The following is a 12,946-nucleotide window of genomic DNA, read 5'->3' as shown; positions in this document are numbered from 1 at the left end:
CCATAAAAGTGTGACTGTGCATCCTCCTTTAGAGAGGATGTCAAGATCCTTGTGGACTAGAAGACAAAAGTGACCTCTGCCCTCTCCCCAGGTTTTTTTTTTTTTTGTCAGTCGTGGGGCTTGAACTCTGGGCCTGGGCGTTGTCCCTTAGCTCTTCAGCTCAAGGCAAGCGCTCTACCACTTGAGCTACAGCGCCACTTCCGGTTTTCTGGTGGTTTATTGGAGATAGGAGTCTCACAGTCTCTCCTGCCCCGGCTGGCTTTGAACCGCGATCCTCAGATCTCAGCCTCCTGAGTAGCTAGGATTACAGGCGTGAGCCACCAGCGCCCGGCCCTCTTCCCAGGTTTTGATTACACCGTTTTCCCCAGAGTCCAGGAGGAATCAGGAGCCAATGGCTCACACCTGTAATCCTAGCTACTCAGGAGGCTGAGATCTGAGGATCCTTAAAAAAACAAAACAAAACAAAACAAAAAAACCAGGAAGATCACAAAATGCAATGCAAGGTTGGTTGGTGATGGTTTCAGATTATTTATTTTTTTCTGCTTATAAAAGTAATACATGAAGAGCATTGGATTTGGTGAGAGCGTTTTTAAGCCCTGGCTCTGTCACATACCACCAGCGGGATCTAGACCAGTCACATCTCAGAACTACCACTTCCTCATCTGAAAACTGGACTAGAGGCCCTGATGTGCTCGCTCCACAGATGGCAGTGCGATCAAGCAGCAGAGGGGAAGCACTCAGTAAATTGGAAAGTCCTGACAGGAGCAATTAGTGTCACCTCCCTCTGCTGAGGTAGCACCAAAGTCCCAGCTCCTGCCAATTACACATAACAGCACAAGGTGACTCAGTGGGGAAAGGAGCCACACTGATTTCTCAAGCCTAGTAGGATAACGGGGTCCTGGTGGAGTCTCTCCAGAATCGGGCGTCTGCAGTGGCCAGCTGGGTGAGGATCTCCTCCAACTCAGGTCCATCCTGTGGGAAACGCTCACAGAAGGACTGGATGAGGCCTGCAGCTGAGGCTTCATACTCCAGAAGTTGCACTTCTGAACCTGGGTGGATGAGAGAGAGAGACCATAGCAGTAAGGAACAATTTGAATAGAAAGCAGAATCATTACAACAGCCACAGAGCAGTGAGTTTTCAGTGAGCTCTTGGGCCCAACTCTGTTCGATGTTCAGCTTATCTAATTTAGCCCTTATAATAGCCCTAGAAGAAGGAATTATTATGGATTATGGAGAAGCATATAAATTGCTATGTGTTTTCTTTTTTTTTTGGGGGGGGGTCCAGTCATGGGGCTTGAACTCTGGGCCTGGACGCTGTCCCTCAGCTATTCAGCTCAAGGCTAGCGCTCTACCACTAGAGCCACAGCACCACTTCCGGCTTTTTTCTTTTTGCTTATGTGGTGCTGAGGAATTGAACCCAGGGCCTCATGCATGCAAGGCAAGCGCTCTACCACTGAGCCACCTTCCCAGCCCTGCTATGTGTTTTCTTCCCTTCCTTTTCTTAAGATTTACATGGTGTGGTAGCTCACGCCTGTAATCCTAGTTACTCAGGAAGCTGAGATCTGAGGATTTGAGGTTCAAAACCAGGTGGGGCAAGAAAGTTCATGAGACTCTGATCTCCAGTTAATCAGCAAAAAGCTAGAAGTGGAGCTATGGCTCAAGTGGTAGAGCAGTAGCCTTGAGCAAAGAGCTAAGGGGCAGCAAAGAGGCACTGAGGTAAATCCCCAGTATTGGCACGTGTGTGCACACATACATAAGCAAAGTGAGATAGCTTATACTTGTAAACCTAGCTGCTCTAGAGGTACGAACAGGGAAGATCAAAGTTCCATGCCAACATGGGCAAAAGGTTAGCAAAAGACCCCATCTTAACAAATAAGCATGGTGACACATGCCTGTGTGATCTCAGTTATTAGAGAGACATGGGTAGAATGTTCATGGTCTGAGGCCTCAAAAACAAAGCTAAAGGAAGAAAAAAGTGTTGGGACTATGGCTCAAATGGTAGACTGCCTGCCTATCAGGTACTACCAAGAAAGAGATTTTCACCAAAACCAAGCAGAATATGATGCTACAGGTGTGTAATCCCAGCACTCAGAGGCTAAGGCAGGAGGATCCTGAATTTATTTATTTATTTATTTAAATTGTTTGTTTTGGGGGTCCAGTCGTGGGGCCTGAACTCTGGGCCTGGGCGCTGTCCCTCAGCTCTTCAACTCGAGGCTAGCGCTCTACCACTTGAGCCACAGCGCCACTTCTGGCTTTTTTCTTTTTGCTTATGTGGTGCTGAGGAATCGAACCCAGGGCCTCATGCATGCAAAGCAAGCGCTCTACCACTGAGCCACCTTCCCAGCCCCGAGGATCCTGAATTTAAAGGCTAGCCTGGGCTACATAATAAAACTCAGTCTGGAAAAAAAAAAAATCACAAGACTCCAAAAGTCAACAGAAAGATTTACATCAGGTACCATGTTAGGTAATACAGATAGGGTCCTTGACCTCCTGGAGTTACAGTCCAACAACTGCCTTGTCTCTGCCTATACCTCCGGCAAGTTTCTCAACCTATCTAAACCTCAGTTTCCCATCTATGAAGTGGGCTGAGCACAGAATTACTTCTCCCAAGGAGCTATGGTGATTATGTCCAATAATGCCCATTGGCTGGCGTGCTGCCAGTGCAGCAATCCCAGTGGCAGCCTATTTACTCCCCTGTGAGTAGGCCTGTTCTGAGTGACCCGAGTGCTCATGGGAGTTTCCTTCTAACACATAGCGGCTCCACTTGGTCATAGCACTGAGTGTACTGTGGCATTTCCAGGGATACTGTAGCTAAGAGCACAGGCTCAGGCTCAGAAGGTCAAGTTCAAGTCCTGCCCTTGCCCTCTCCCCCACAACTAGCTGTATGAATTCAGGCAAATATTTGGTCTGTTTCAGTTTCCAGCTAGGGTAATACCCCTGTTGGGAGTTGATCCATGAAAATATTTTACCCAGTGCCTGGAACCTCATCTAATCACTATCTCTGTTTTTGTATGTATGCCAGTCCTGGGGCTTGAACTCATGGCCTATGTGTTGAACCTGAGCTTTTTTTTTTTTTGCTGGTCCTGGGCACTGGGCACTGTCCTTGAGCCTCTCTGGGCTGAAGGCTAGCACTCTACCACTTGAGCCACAGTACCCCTTCTGGCCTTTTTTGTTTATGTGATACTAAGGAATCGAACCCAGGCCTTCATTCATGCTAGGCAAGCACTCTACCGCTAGGCCTCATTCCTAGCCCTGTCACTAAGCTTTTGTGCTCAAGGCTAGCACTCTACTACTTGAGCACCAGTGCTACTTCTGGCTTTTTTGGTGGTTAATTGGAGATAAGAGTCTCACAGGTTTCTGCCTGGGCTGGCTTCAAACCTGGATCCTCAGATCTCAGCTTCCAAGTAGCTAGGATTATAGCCATAAGCCACAAGTACCTGACATGTCTTATCCTTCCCTCTTTCCCTCCCCTCACTCTTTCTTTCTTTCTTGGGGCTTGAACTTAGGGCCTGGGCACTGTTCATAAGTTTCTTTTAATCAAGGCTAGCTCCACTTCTGACATTTTCCTGGTTCACTGGACATAAGAGTCTTACAGACTTTCCTGCCCAGGCTGACTATGAACCACGATTCTCAGATCTCAGCATCCTGAGTAGCTGGGATTATGGGCCTGAGACAATGGCGCTGGGCTCTTATTTTTAATGATACTAAAAGCAGTTCAGGAGAGGATCTAAGTCCCACCCACCTCTCCATCCCTCAACAGCTCCCACAGGGCTGGACATAACAAAGCAATGGCGATGCTATCCATGGGCCAACAAGCTTTGTTCATTGACAACAAGGAGCAACTGCTCCAGCCTGGCCCCATTCTAGAAAGATGAGACAGAAGAGAAAATAACCAAGCATTACTTTGTGTTGAGGGGTCAGGACAGCATGCTCAGGGGACCTGAGTGACAGATCTCGGGTCAGATGGTGCCAAGCAGAGGGAACGGCATGTACAAAAGGCTGCAGGAGAGGAGTGAGCTTGGCGTGCTGGAGAAATGGGAGAGCACACGAGGTGCAGGCGCCGATGCAGACCTGGTCAGGACTTTTGGAAATGGAATTGTTACTTGAGAAGAGAGGAGGCTGAGGGAGCTGATATCCATCCAACACACTGCACAATCAAATTCTCCCTTGGCTTCTACTTGGCCTGCACAGTCCCAGCTCGTTGTCTGATCTTGACCTGGAGCCAGGGCTCCCCAGTTCCTAGCCTGGCTGCCCAGAAGCCTCTGCTCTGCCCATCTTCCTCAGGCCTTACCTTGCTGTCTTACAACCAGCCTGCCCACCCGTGCAAGTGTGGAGGGAGATGCCAAGGCTCTGGCCTGCGGTTTGGTAGGGGAAGGAGCATGGCAGGGAAAGGCGGGGGGGGGGCACTCCATACAAGCCTTCTCAGAGCTCAAGTGCCGTGGATCCTTTGTGATCCCCAAAGCCCTGCTTGGCTCCATCAAAGGGGCCTGGAGTCCATTAATTTACCTTCAAGGCGAGTGTTTGGCTGCACAATGAGCTTCCGAGATTCCTTGCGCAGCAGCACTGTATCCCTGAGGGTGAGGAAGCACTCGGGGGGCGTATTGGTGACGGCTGCGTACCCCTCATACAGGGCCCGCCCTGCGACCACATCCCCTGTGGACTTGAGCACCTGTCAGAAGGAAGGAAAGAAGAAATGTCCACTCACCTTCCATCCACAGGGCTCTACCAGGGGCTGAGGCCCATCGCACCCAGCCCTGGACAGTCTCTGTTATGGTTTGTCTCCTCCAAACTATGGGTGTCAGCCAGATGCTGGTGGCGCATGCTTGATCCTCGATACTCAGAAGGCTGAGCTCTGAGAATCCCAAATGCACCAAGCTCTCTCAGGTATTACCAATGGCCTTGGCACTTGCTGTTTCTCCTGTCTCAGATCTTCACATAGCTGATTCTCCCTTGGCACTTACATGACACTTCCTGGAGGAATCCCTCTTTGGTCCACAGACAATGGTGGCCTTTCTCTTCCCTTTCCTATCCCACTCCCCTTAACGTCCTGCGGTTTCTTTACCTTTACAGCTGTCAACTTGTGGAATGAAGGACTTGGGAGGTATTAAGAGGGTGGGGGGCAGGGCAGAGGCTGGGGTGGGGGTGGGATGTCCAAAGCAAGAGGCTCTGGGTTACCTGGAGTCTCCGTAGAAACCGTTCCAAGGCGGGCTTGCCCACAGACCGGATCTTGCTACGGTCCAGGTGGACGCGGGCATCAGGACGTCCATCAGAGCCGATGGTGGGGGTGACGGTTACGAGTCCCTGGCCAGCTTCCAGCAAGACTCTCAGGATCACATACCGGGCCTGCATGTGAGCCTGCCAGGGCCAGGGGGAAAGAGATCATTTGTAGCCCGTATCAAGCACTTAGCCCGGGCCTAATGAACTGTACTCGCTACTAATTGTTAATTAGTGCTTCACCATGTCACCATCACCATACAGTGCCTACCCTGCAAGGGTCACTTGCTGCTAACACCCAGAGGAGTTTCTCTTCCTCCATATTATTTGTGCTCAAGAATGGAAACAAGGGCTGGGCGCTGGTGTCTCACGCCTGTAATCCTAGCTATTCAGGAGGCTGAGATCTGAGGATCGTGGTTCAAAGCCAGCCCGGGCAGGAAAAGCTGAAAACCGGAAGTGGCACTGTGGTTCAAGTGGTAGAGCGCTAGCCTTGAGCTGAAGAGCTGAGGGACAGCGCTCAGGTCCAGTTCAAGCCCCATGACTGAACAACAACAAAAAAAAGAATGAAAACAAGGTATCTTTGTCTCCATTTAAAGTGACTTGTTCAGCGTCATACAGCTGGTAAAGGAAGACCTAGAATCAGAATAGGTGTCCAGATTATAAACTGTGCATTTTATGTATCTGTTCTTCCTACCTTCTTCCTCCTCCTCCCTTTTCTTTTTTTGGTTGGTTGTGGGGCTTGAACACTGGGCCTGGACACTATCCCTGAGCTTTTGTGCTCAAGGCTAGCGCTCTACCACTTTGAGCCATAGCACCACTTCTAGTTTTCTGGTGGTTAATTGGAGATAAGACTCTCAGTGACTTTCCTGCTCTGGCTAGTTTTGAACCGAGATCCTCAGATTTCAGTCTCCTGAGTAGCTAGGATTGTAAGTGTGAGCCACCGGCACCCAGCCCTCCCTTCATTTTCAACACAGGTCCACACTGCACAGGCTGGCAAATGGCAAACTTTCTACCTCACTCTTCATACTCAGATTTAGATTGTGTACTTGGAGCAGGTACAATGGTTTATGTCTGTAATCCTAGCTACACAGGAGGCAGAAGTAGGACTGTGATCCAAGGCCAGTCAGGGCAAACAACTAAATGTGTGGCTCAAGTGGCACAGTATGAGTCTAGCAAGTATGAGGCCCTGAGTTCAATCCCAGTACCCACCACCAAAAAAAAAAGTCTATTTTTTGAAATGGCATAACATTGCTCCTTAAACCACATACTCATATGAGGTACTAAGCACGCAACCACCTGTTGTTGGGGCACTAAATGCCTAGTCTGCCCACCCTGAGAGGTGGCTGGGGGGAGACGTTTACTCCCATTTCTCACACAGGAACACTGAGGCTCAGAGCAGATGCTCCACCAGCTGGATTAAACCCAGCTCATCTGCCGTAGAGGGACATCTGACTGGTTTCTGTGCCTAAAATCCTGATCTTTGCTACACCGAAGGCTCCTGCTCAGGGCCCATGGGCTCTACCAGCCCTACCTGTCGCCAGCTGGAGGTCTCTGGGGTGTAGAACTCCAGAGCCAGCAGCCCAGCCCGAAGCATGTTGAGCCAGTTCACGTAGATCACATCTTCTGCATCTGTCCCTTTGAAGCCAAAGATCCTGGGGGTTCAGGACACTGTGGTCAGGGATAGCCCTGCTCTCCAGGTCCCAGAGCCAGCCACTGCCTGGACATCCCCACATCCTTCCGGCCCACAGTTCCTACTCTAGCACTTGAGGGTTGAGGCAGAGGTAGAGGCCCACACTCTCAGCCCGGCACTCTTCGTAGCTGGAGGCGATGGTGCTGAACTTGCTGTCCCACGTCTCCCCACTCTGGTACCAGCTTTGAATCTGGGAAGGAGATCCAGGAATCAGAGCCCGCCCGTGCCCACCCTCCCAGTCCCCTGGGCTCCGTGGAGGCCACCCTTACCTGCTCCCCTGTCTCAGGGTTGATCACTGTTTCCTGGTCAAAGTTGAAAGTTCCTTTTTCATCCTGTAGGATGGTTATAAACATGGAGCATGTGAGGGACAGGCGCCCCAGCCTGTTCTGGACCTTCAGCCCCACAGCCCCTGGGCCTCAACAGTGACTCAGAAACGTGACTGGGGCTGGATCCTGGTGGCTCACAGCTATAATCCTAGCTACCCAACAGGCTAAGATCTGAGGATTGCAGTTTGAAGTCAGCTCAGGCAGTTAAAACCCTGAGACTTTTTTGGGTTGGTCATGGGTCTTGAACTCTGGGCCTGGGCGCTGTCCCTGAGCTCTTCAGCTCAAGGCAAGTGCTCTACCACTTGAGCCACAGCGCCACTTCCAGTTTTCTGGTGGTTCATTGGAAATAAAGAGTTTCACGGACTTTCCTGCCTGGGCTGGCTTTGAACTGTAATCCTCAGATCTCAGCCTCCTAAGTACCTTACAGGCATGAGCCACCGGTGCCTGGCTTGGCCCAGGCCTTGAGTTCAAACCTAAGATGAGCTGTTTGCCCCTGGGTGGGATGTGCAGGGCGTGGGGGCAGGGAGGGGAGCCCAAGGAATGGCCACTGGTCCAGGCTGCTCCACCTTCTCACCTGTGCGAAGAGTTTGCCACTGCCGTGGCCCAGCAGCTCGTGCAGGCCCACCTGCACATCGAAGGAGGGCCCCTTCCAGCGGGTGAACAGATCCTGCAAGACAAGCAGGGACCCCATGTCCGCTGTCCCGCCACAGCCACCCAGGCTGACTGGGGCACATGCCTGGCAGAGACCAAGGGTATTCTGCCCGCCTTGGCCCATCTCTTGTAAAGATGGAGGCAGGGGAGAATGTGTGGAGAGAGGAAGCAGAGGCCCCACGGTGCACACAGGCCCACAGCAGAAAGTCACTACACCGGGCATCAACGATGCGCTGTGCTTGCTTGTGCTGGGCTGTCTACCTTCCTAGACCACTTGAGATCCAGCCCCACTCCTCAGGTTGCTGGAACCCACCTTGTCCTCCTCCTCCAAGAACGTGAGCTTCTCTCGAGGTGTGGAATAGGCCACAGCCAGCACGTTTCCCAGAGATACGTTCTTAAAGCCTTCTGTCTGCCTCAGGTCATCATCTGAAGGAAAAGGCCGTGAGGGAACCAGACAGAAAATCAAAGTCAAGGGTCACAGAAAAGGAACAGATGGAAGCCAGGTGCTGGTGGCTCACGTATATAATCCTAGCTACTCAGGAAGCTGAGATGGGAGGGTCATGGTTCAAAGCCAGCCCCAGGCAGAAAAATCTGTGATTCTTATCTCCAATTAAAGCTAAAAGAGAAGGGGTAACAAGGTTTGTTTTTTTTTTTTTTTTTTTTTTTTTGGTAACAAGGTTTAAAAAGAGCACAGTACCAAGGGCCAGTAGCGCATGCCTGTAATCCTAGCTACTCAGGATTAACAACCAGAAAACAGGAAGTGGTGCTGTGGCTCAAAATGGTAGAGCACTTGCCTAGAGCTGAAGAGCTCAGAATCAGGGCCCAGGCCCAGAGCTCAAGCCCCATACTGACAAAAAAAGAAATGTACTCATTACCTTACTTGTGTAATTGTAACCCCTCCACCCCAGTTCATCACCTTTACAATAAAAAAGAAAAGAGAAAGAAAGAAAGAAAGAAAGAAAGAAAGAAAGAAAGAAAGAAAGAAAGAAAGAAAGAAAGAAAGAAAGAAAGAAAGAAAAAGAGAGAAAAGAAAGAGAGAAAGAAAGACAGAAAAAACTAAAAGATAACACCCAGTTGGAACTTCAGGACCAGTACATACACATACAAATAAATAAACAAAAAGAAGAACAGACTGAAGGGTGAATTGGACAGGATAATCTGTGGCCAGAGCGAAAGGGTATATGTGTGTGGAGGGAGAGGGTTTCCCATGGGGCCTTGGGGCTTAGGGAAGGGGGGCTCCCATAGGATCTTGGGGCTTGGGAGAGGCCCAGAAGCTCACAGTTGGGGATGTTGATGCCAGCAGGGATGCCAGAGCCAGCGAAGGTGAGGACATCCAGAGAGGTGAAGTCAGGGGTGAGAAACTTGTCCTTCTCGAAGGCTGGTGGCCAGGGTAGCTCCTTCAGCAGCTGTTCAGCACTGGCCACCAGCCGCTTGAACTTGGCACTCATGGCCTTGTTCACCATGGCCACAAAGCCTGCAGGGGACAAAGGGGCTGTGGCTTGCTGGAGTCCTGGGGACCAGGGTCCTGGGATCCCATTCTACCTACCTAACCCTTCCAGTATCACGTGGCTATGGAATGCTGCTGTGCACAGTGGCCCAGTGCTGGCTGCTGAGGGCAGCAGACCGAGGGCTAGGCCCTAGCAGATCAAGTCCAGGCAGAAAGCTGAAGGTGTGTGAGCCTGTCTCACACACAGGCTCAGATCTAAGCCCCTGGTGAGGGGCTAGCATTTTCTGTTCTTCTCTCAGGCTGGATGCTCAGCTTTTTTATTCATGGCTAAGAGGATGAAGGTATGTGGAGGCAAGTCTGACTCATCAGACAAGGTGCTAGCCAATGTCTAGCTATTCAGAAGGCTGAGATCTGAGGATCAAGGTTCACAGCCAGCCCAAGCAAGAAAATTTCTAAGACTCTTTAGCTCCAATGGACCAGCCAAAAGTTGGGAATGTAGTTGTGATTCAAGTGGTAGAGCACTTGCCTTGAATAAAGCAGCTCAGGACAGCATTCAGGCCCTGAGTTAAAGCTCTAGTACCAGCATGCACGCACATACATGCACACACACACACACACACACACACACACACACACACACACACACACACACACACACACACACACACACACACACACACACACACACACACACAGAATGTGTCACACACACACACACACACACACACACACACACACACACACACACACACACACACACACACACACACACACACACACACACACACACACACACACACACAGAATGTGTGTCTGTCCAGAGTCTGTGCCCTCACCAGACTCCGGAGGCCGCATAGCTAAGTACTTCGAAGTGCTGGGCTTAGTCACCAGCAATAGATTAAAATTTCAAGAGATGATGTACAAATGGGTACATATAGGTCAGCTTCATACAACAGTGCTAGACATGATAAATAGTGGTTACTTTTCACGTCTGTTATTATTGGGAGTAAACTTGGAGCTAGGGGAAGGGATTCTGACCCAACCTCCTCCACTCACGAGAAGTTACCTTCAAACTCTCCTCGGGAACCAAAGGGGTCTCGATAGCTCTCGATGAAGCCGATGTAACTGGGGGAGAGAAGGGCAGTGATGGAAGAAGGTGGGCGGGAAGGGTGGAGGGGAGGCAGGGCTGGTGCCTTACCTCTCCACAATGGGGCCTTTGTCCTGGATCCAGAAGCGGGAGCCCCTCTTGTGGGCCTCGATGGAGCCGTGGGTGAAGCTCTCCATGTACTGGGCCAGCATCTGCTCCTGGAGGCTGTTGGCTGCGTATGCCTGGGGGTGAGTGGAGTTCCATCAGTCTCCAGCAGCCCTCACATCCCCAGCCTCTTCTGCTGCCAGAGGAATCCTGAGTCAATGCCCCTGCATCCTACCTTGGCTTTCTCCAAGTGCTCTACCACCTTCTGGAGAATGGGGCCATAGTCTCCCCGTGTCACCTGGAAATGGCTCCCCCGAAATTCATAGTTCTTCAGCTTGGGAGTCACTTCCGAGTCTAGAAAAGGATCTAAGAAAAGAGCAAATGCTCAGGAAAAGGCCAGTGTACACAGCTCAGCTGTCCTTTCTCTATGGGGCTCACTCTAAGATGCTCCGTGATGTCCTATTACCAACAGAAATTAGCGTTAAACTCCCATCTTCCGAAACATTGTATTTTACATAATATAAAATGTTCTGAACATTTTACACCTATTAGTTCACTTAAGCTTCACACCAACTCTAGGGTGTGTCTGTTGTATAGACTAGTATGTCCATTTTATAGATTGGTAAACTATGACACTGAAAGGCTGTCTAGGTTTTCAAAAGTCACAAGGACAGAAAGTGGAGAGCGGAGGTTGTGACCCTATGTAGCAGATTATATTGAAAAAGAGCCACTGGTCAGATACCAATGGCTCACATCTGTAATGTTAGCTACTCAGGAAACTAAGATCTGAGGATCAAGGTTATTTGAAACCAGTCTGGGAAGATAAATCTGATGGACTCTTTATCTACAATTCATCACTAAAAAAGCCAGAAGTAGAAGTGTGGCTAATATGGTAGAGAGCCAGCCTTAAGTGAAAGAGCTAAGCAAGAACATGAGGCCCTGAGTTGAAACCCAGTACCAGCACCAAAAGTAAACAAATTAGACATGCCAGGTGTGGTAGTGCACACCTATAATTCCAGCACTCAGGAGGCAGAATGAAAGTCATACCAGTCAGAGCTAACAAAGCAGGACCTTGCCTCAAAATAAAATATTAAAAAAAAAATTAAGAGTTACATCCCAGAAGTAATCCCACTGGTCCTTATGAAGAGATAAGAGGGAAGTGGGGAGAAGGAATTGTGATGACAGAAGGGAGAAGTTGTCACGTGCTCTCACATTTGTGGAGTAACTCAGTGGAGGGGAGTAACTCAGCCTAAGGAGAAAAAATCCCTAAGACTCCATCTCAACCAATAAAAAAAGTTGGGTGCAGTACCACATACCTATCCTCCCAACTCCAGTGGGAAGCATAAATAGGATTGTGGCCCAAGCAAAAAGCAAGATCTTAACCTAAAGAATAAGAAAAGCAAAAAAGAAAGACCTGGCTCAAATAGTAGAGAGCTGGCCTAGCACAATTCCCTGAGTTCAAACCCTAGTACAACCAAAAACAAGAAAAAAAAGGTTAGGGTGAAGCAAGAAAGTGGCCACTACTCAAGACATGCCAGTGGAGCCGGGCGCAGGTGGCTCACGCCTGTAATCCTAGCTACTCAGGAGGCTGAGATCTGAGGATCACGGTTCAAAGTCAGCCTGGACAGCAGGCAGTGAGACTCATACTCCAATAAACCACCAGAAAACTGGAAGTGGTGCTGTGGCTCAAACGGTAGAGCGCTAACCCTGAACTGAAGAGCCTGAGGACTCAGGCCCCGAGTTCAAGCCCCATGACCAACAAAATAAGTAAATAAATAAATGAATAAATAAATAAATGCCCGTGGCATTTTAGATACCAAAAAAACCTTCATGCATCTCAACTTTATACTTAACCTCCAGAACTGTAAAGGAATAAACCCCATATTATTTTGAATGTTAAACGTGTAACAATTTGTTACAGAAGTAATGGGATAACAAATATACTGTTGCATTTTGCTTGACTTTGACCAGTATAATCATTCCTCTTTATCTTGGGGTGATATATCTCAAAATGCCCAGTGCATGCCTCAAACCAGGGATGGTATGAACCCTGTATGTATGATAGCCCCTCCTCTATGATAAAGGTTAACTTACAGATGAGGCCCAGGAAAAGACTAACGACAGGGTGGCGCTAGTGGTGGTTCATGCCTGTATTCCTGCTATGAGGAGGCTGAGATCTGAGGATTGCAGTTGGAAGCCAAGAAAAATCCCTGTGAAACTCTTTTTTTTTTGCCAGTCCTGGGGCTTGACTCAGAGCCTGAGCACTTCCCTGAGCTTCTTTTATTCAAGGCTAACACATTACTACTTGAGCCACAGTGCTACTCTTGACTTTTTCTGTCTATGTGGTACTGAGGAATCGAACCCAGGGCTTTATGCAAGCTAGGCAAGCACTCTACCACTAAGCTATATTCCCAGTTACTGGTGAA

The 12,946-nt window shown here is 49.4% G+C and overlaps 1 protein-coding gene across 1 annotated transcript in view; it reads right to left on the bottom strand.

Moving 5' to 3' along the window:
* Window positions 1–512: 512 nt before the first annotated feature.
* The window catches only part of LOC138824344 (dipeptidyl peptidase 3), a 29,797-nt gene continuing 17,363 nt past the window's right edge, over window positions 513–12,946 (bottom strand). The window contains exons 7-18 of the mRNA XM_070018170.1: window positions 10,756–10,886; window positions 10,527–10,657; window positions 10,395–10,453; window positions 9,161–9,355; window positions 8,195–8,307; window positions 7,805–7,897; window positions 7,174–7,236; window positions 6,970–7,094; window positions 6,746–6,866; window positions 5,176–5,355; window positions 4,507–4,669; window positions 513–1,049 (exon numbers count right to left, since the gene is read on the bottom strand). Coding sequence (XP_069874271.1) covers window positions 880–1,049; window positions 4,507–4,669; window positions 5,176–5,355; window positions 6,746–6,866; window positions 6,970–7,094; window positions 7,174–7,236; window positions 7,805–7,897; window positions 8,195–8,307; window positions 9,161–9,355; window positions 10,395–10,453; window positions 10,527–10,657; window positions 10,756–10,886 — 1,544 coding nt within the window. The 3' untranslated portion in view covers window positions 513–879. The remainder of the gene's footprint in view (window positions 1,050–4,506; window positions 4,670–5,175; window positions 5,356–6,745; window positions 6,867–6,969; window positions 7,095–7,173; window positions 7,237–7,804; window positions 7,898–8,194; window positions 8,308–9,160; window positions 9,356–10,394; window positions 10,454–10,526; window positions 10,658–10,755; window positions 10,887–12,946) is intronic.

This window comes from Dipodomys merriami, unplaced genomic scaffold (assembly GCF_024711535.1).
Source record: "Dipodomys merriami isolate MVZ:Mamm:240054 unplaced genomic scaffold, mDipMer1.0.p SCAF_128, whole genome shotgun sequence".
Lineage (NCBI taxonomy): Eukaryota > Metazoa > Chordata > Mammalia > Rodentia > Heteromyidae > Dipodomys > Dipodomys merriami.
The sequence above is the reverse complement of the archived record's forward strand: the minus strand, read 5'-3'. Positions and strand labels throughout refer to the sequence as shown.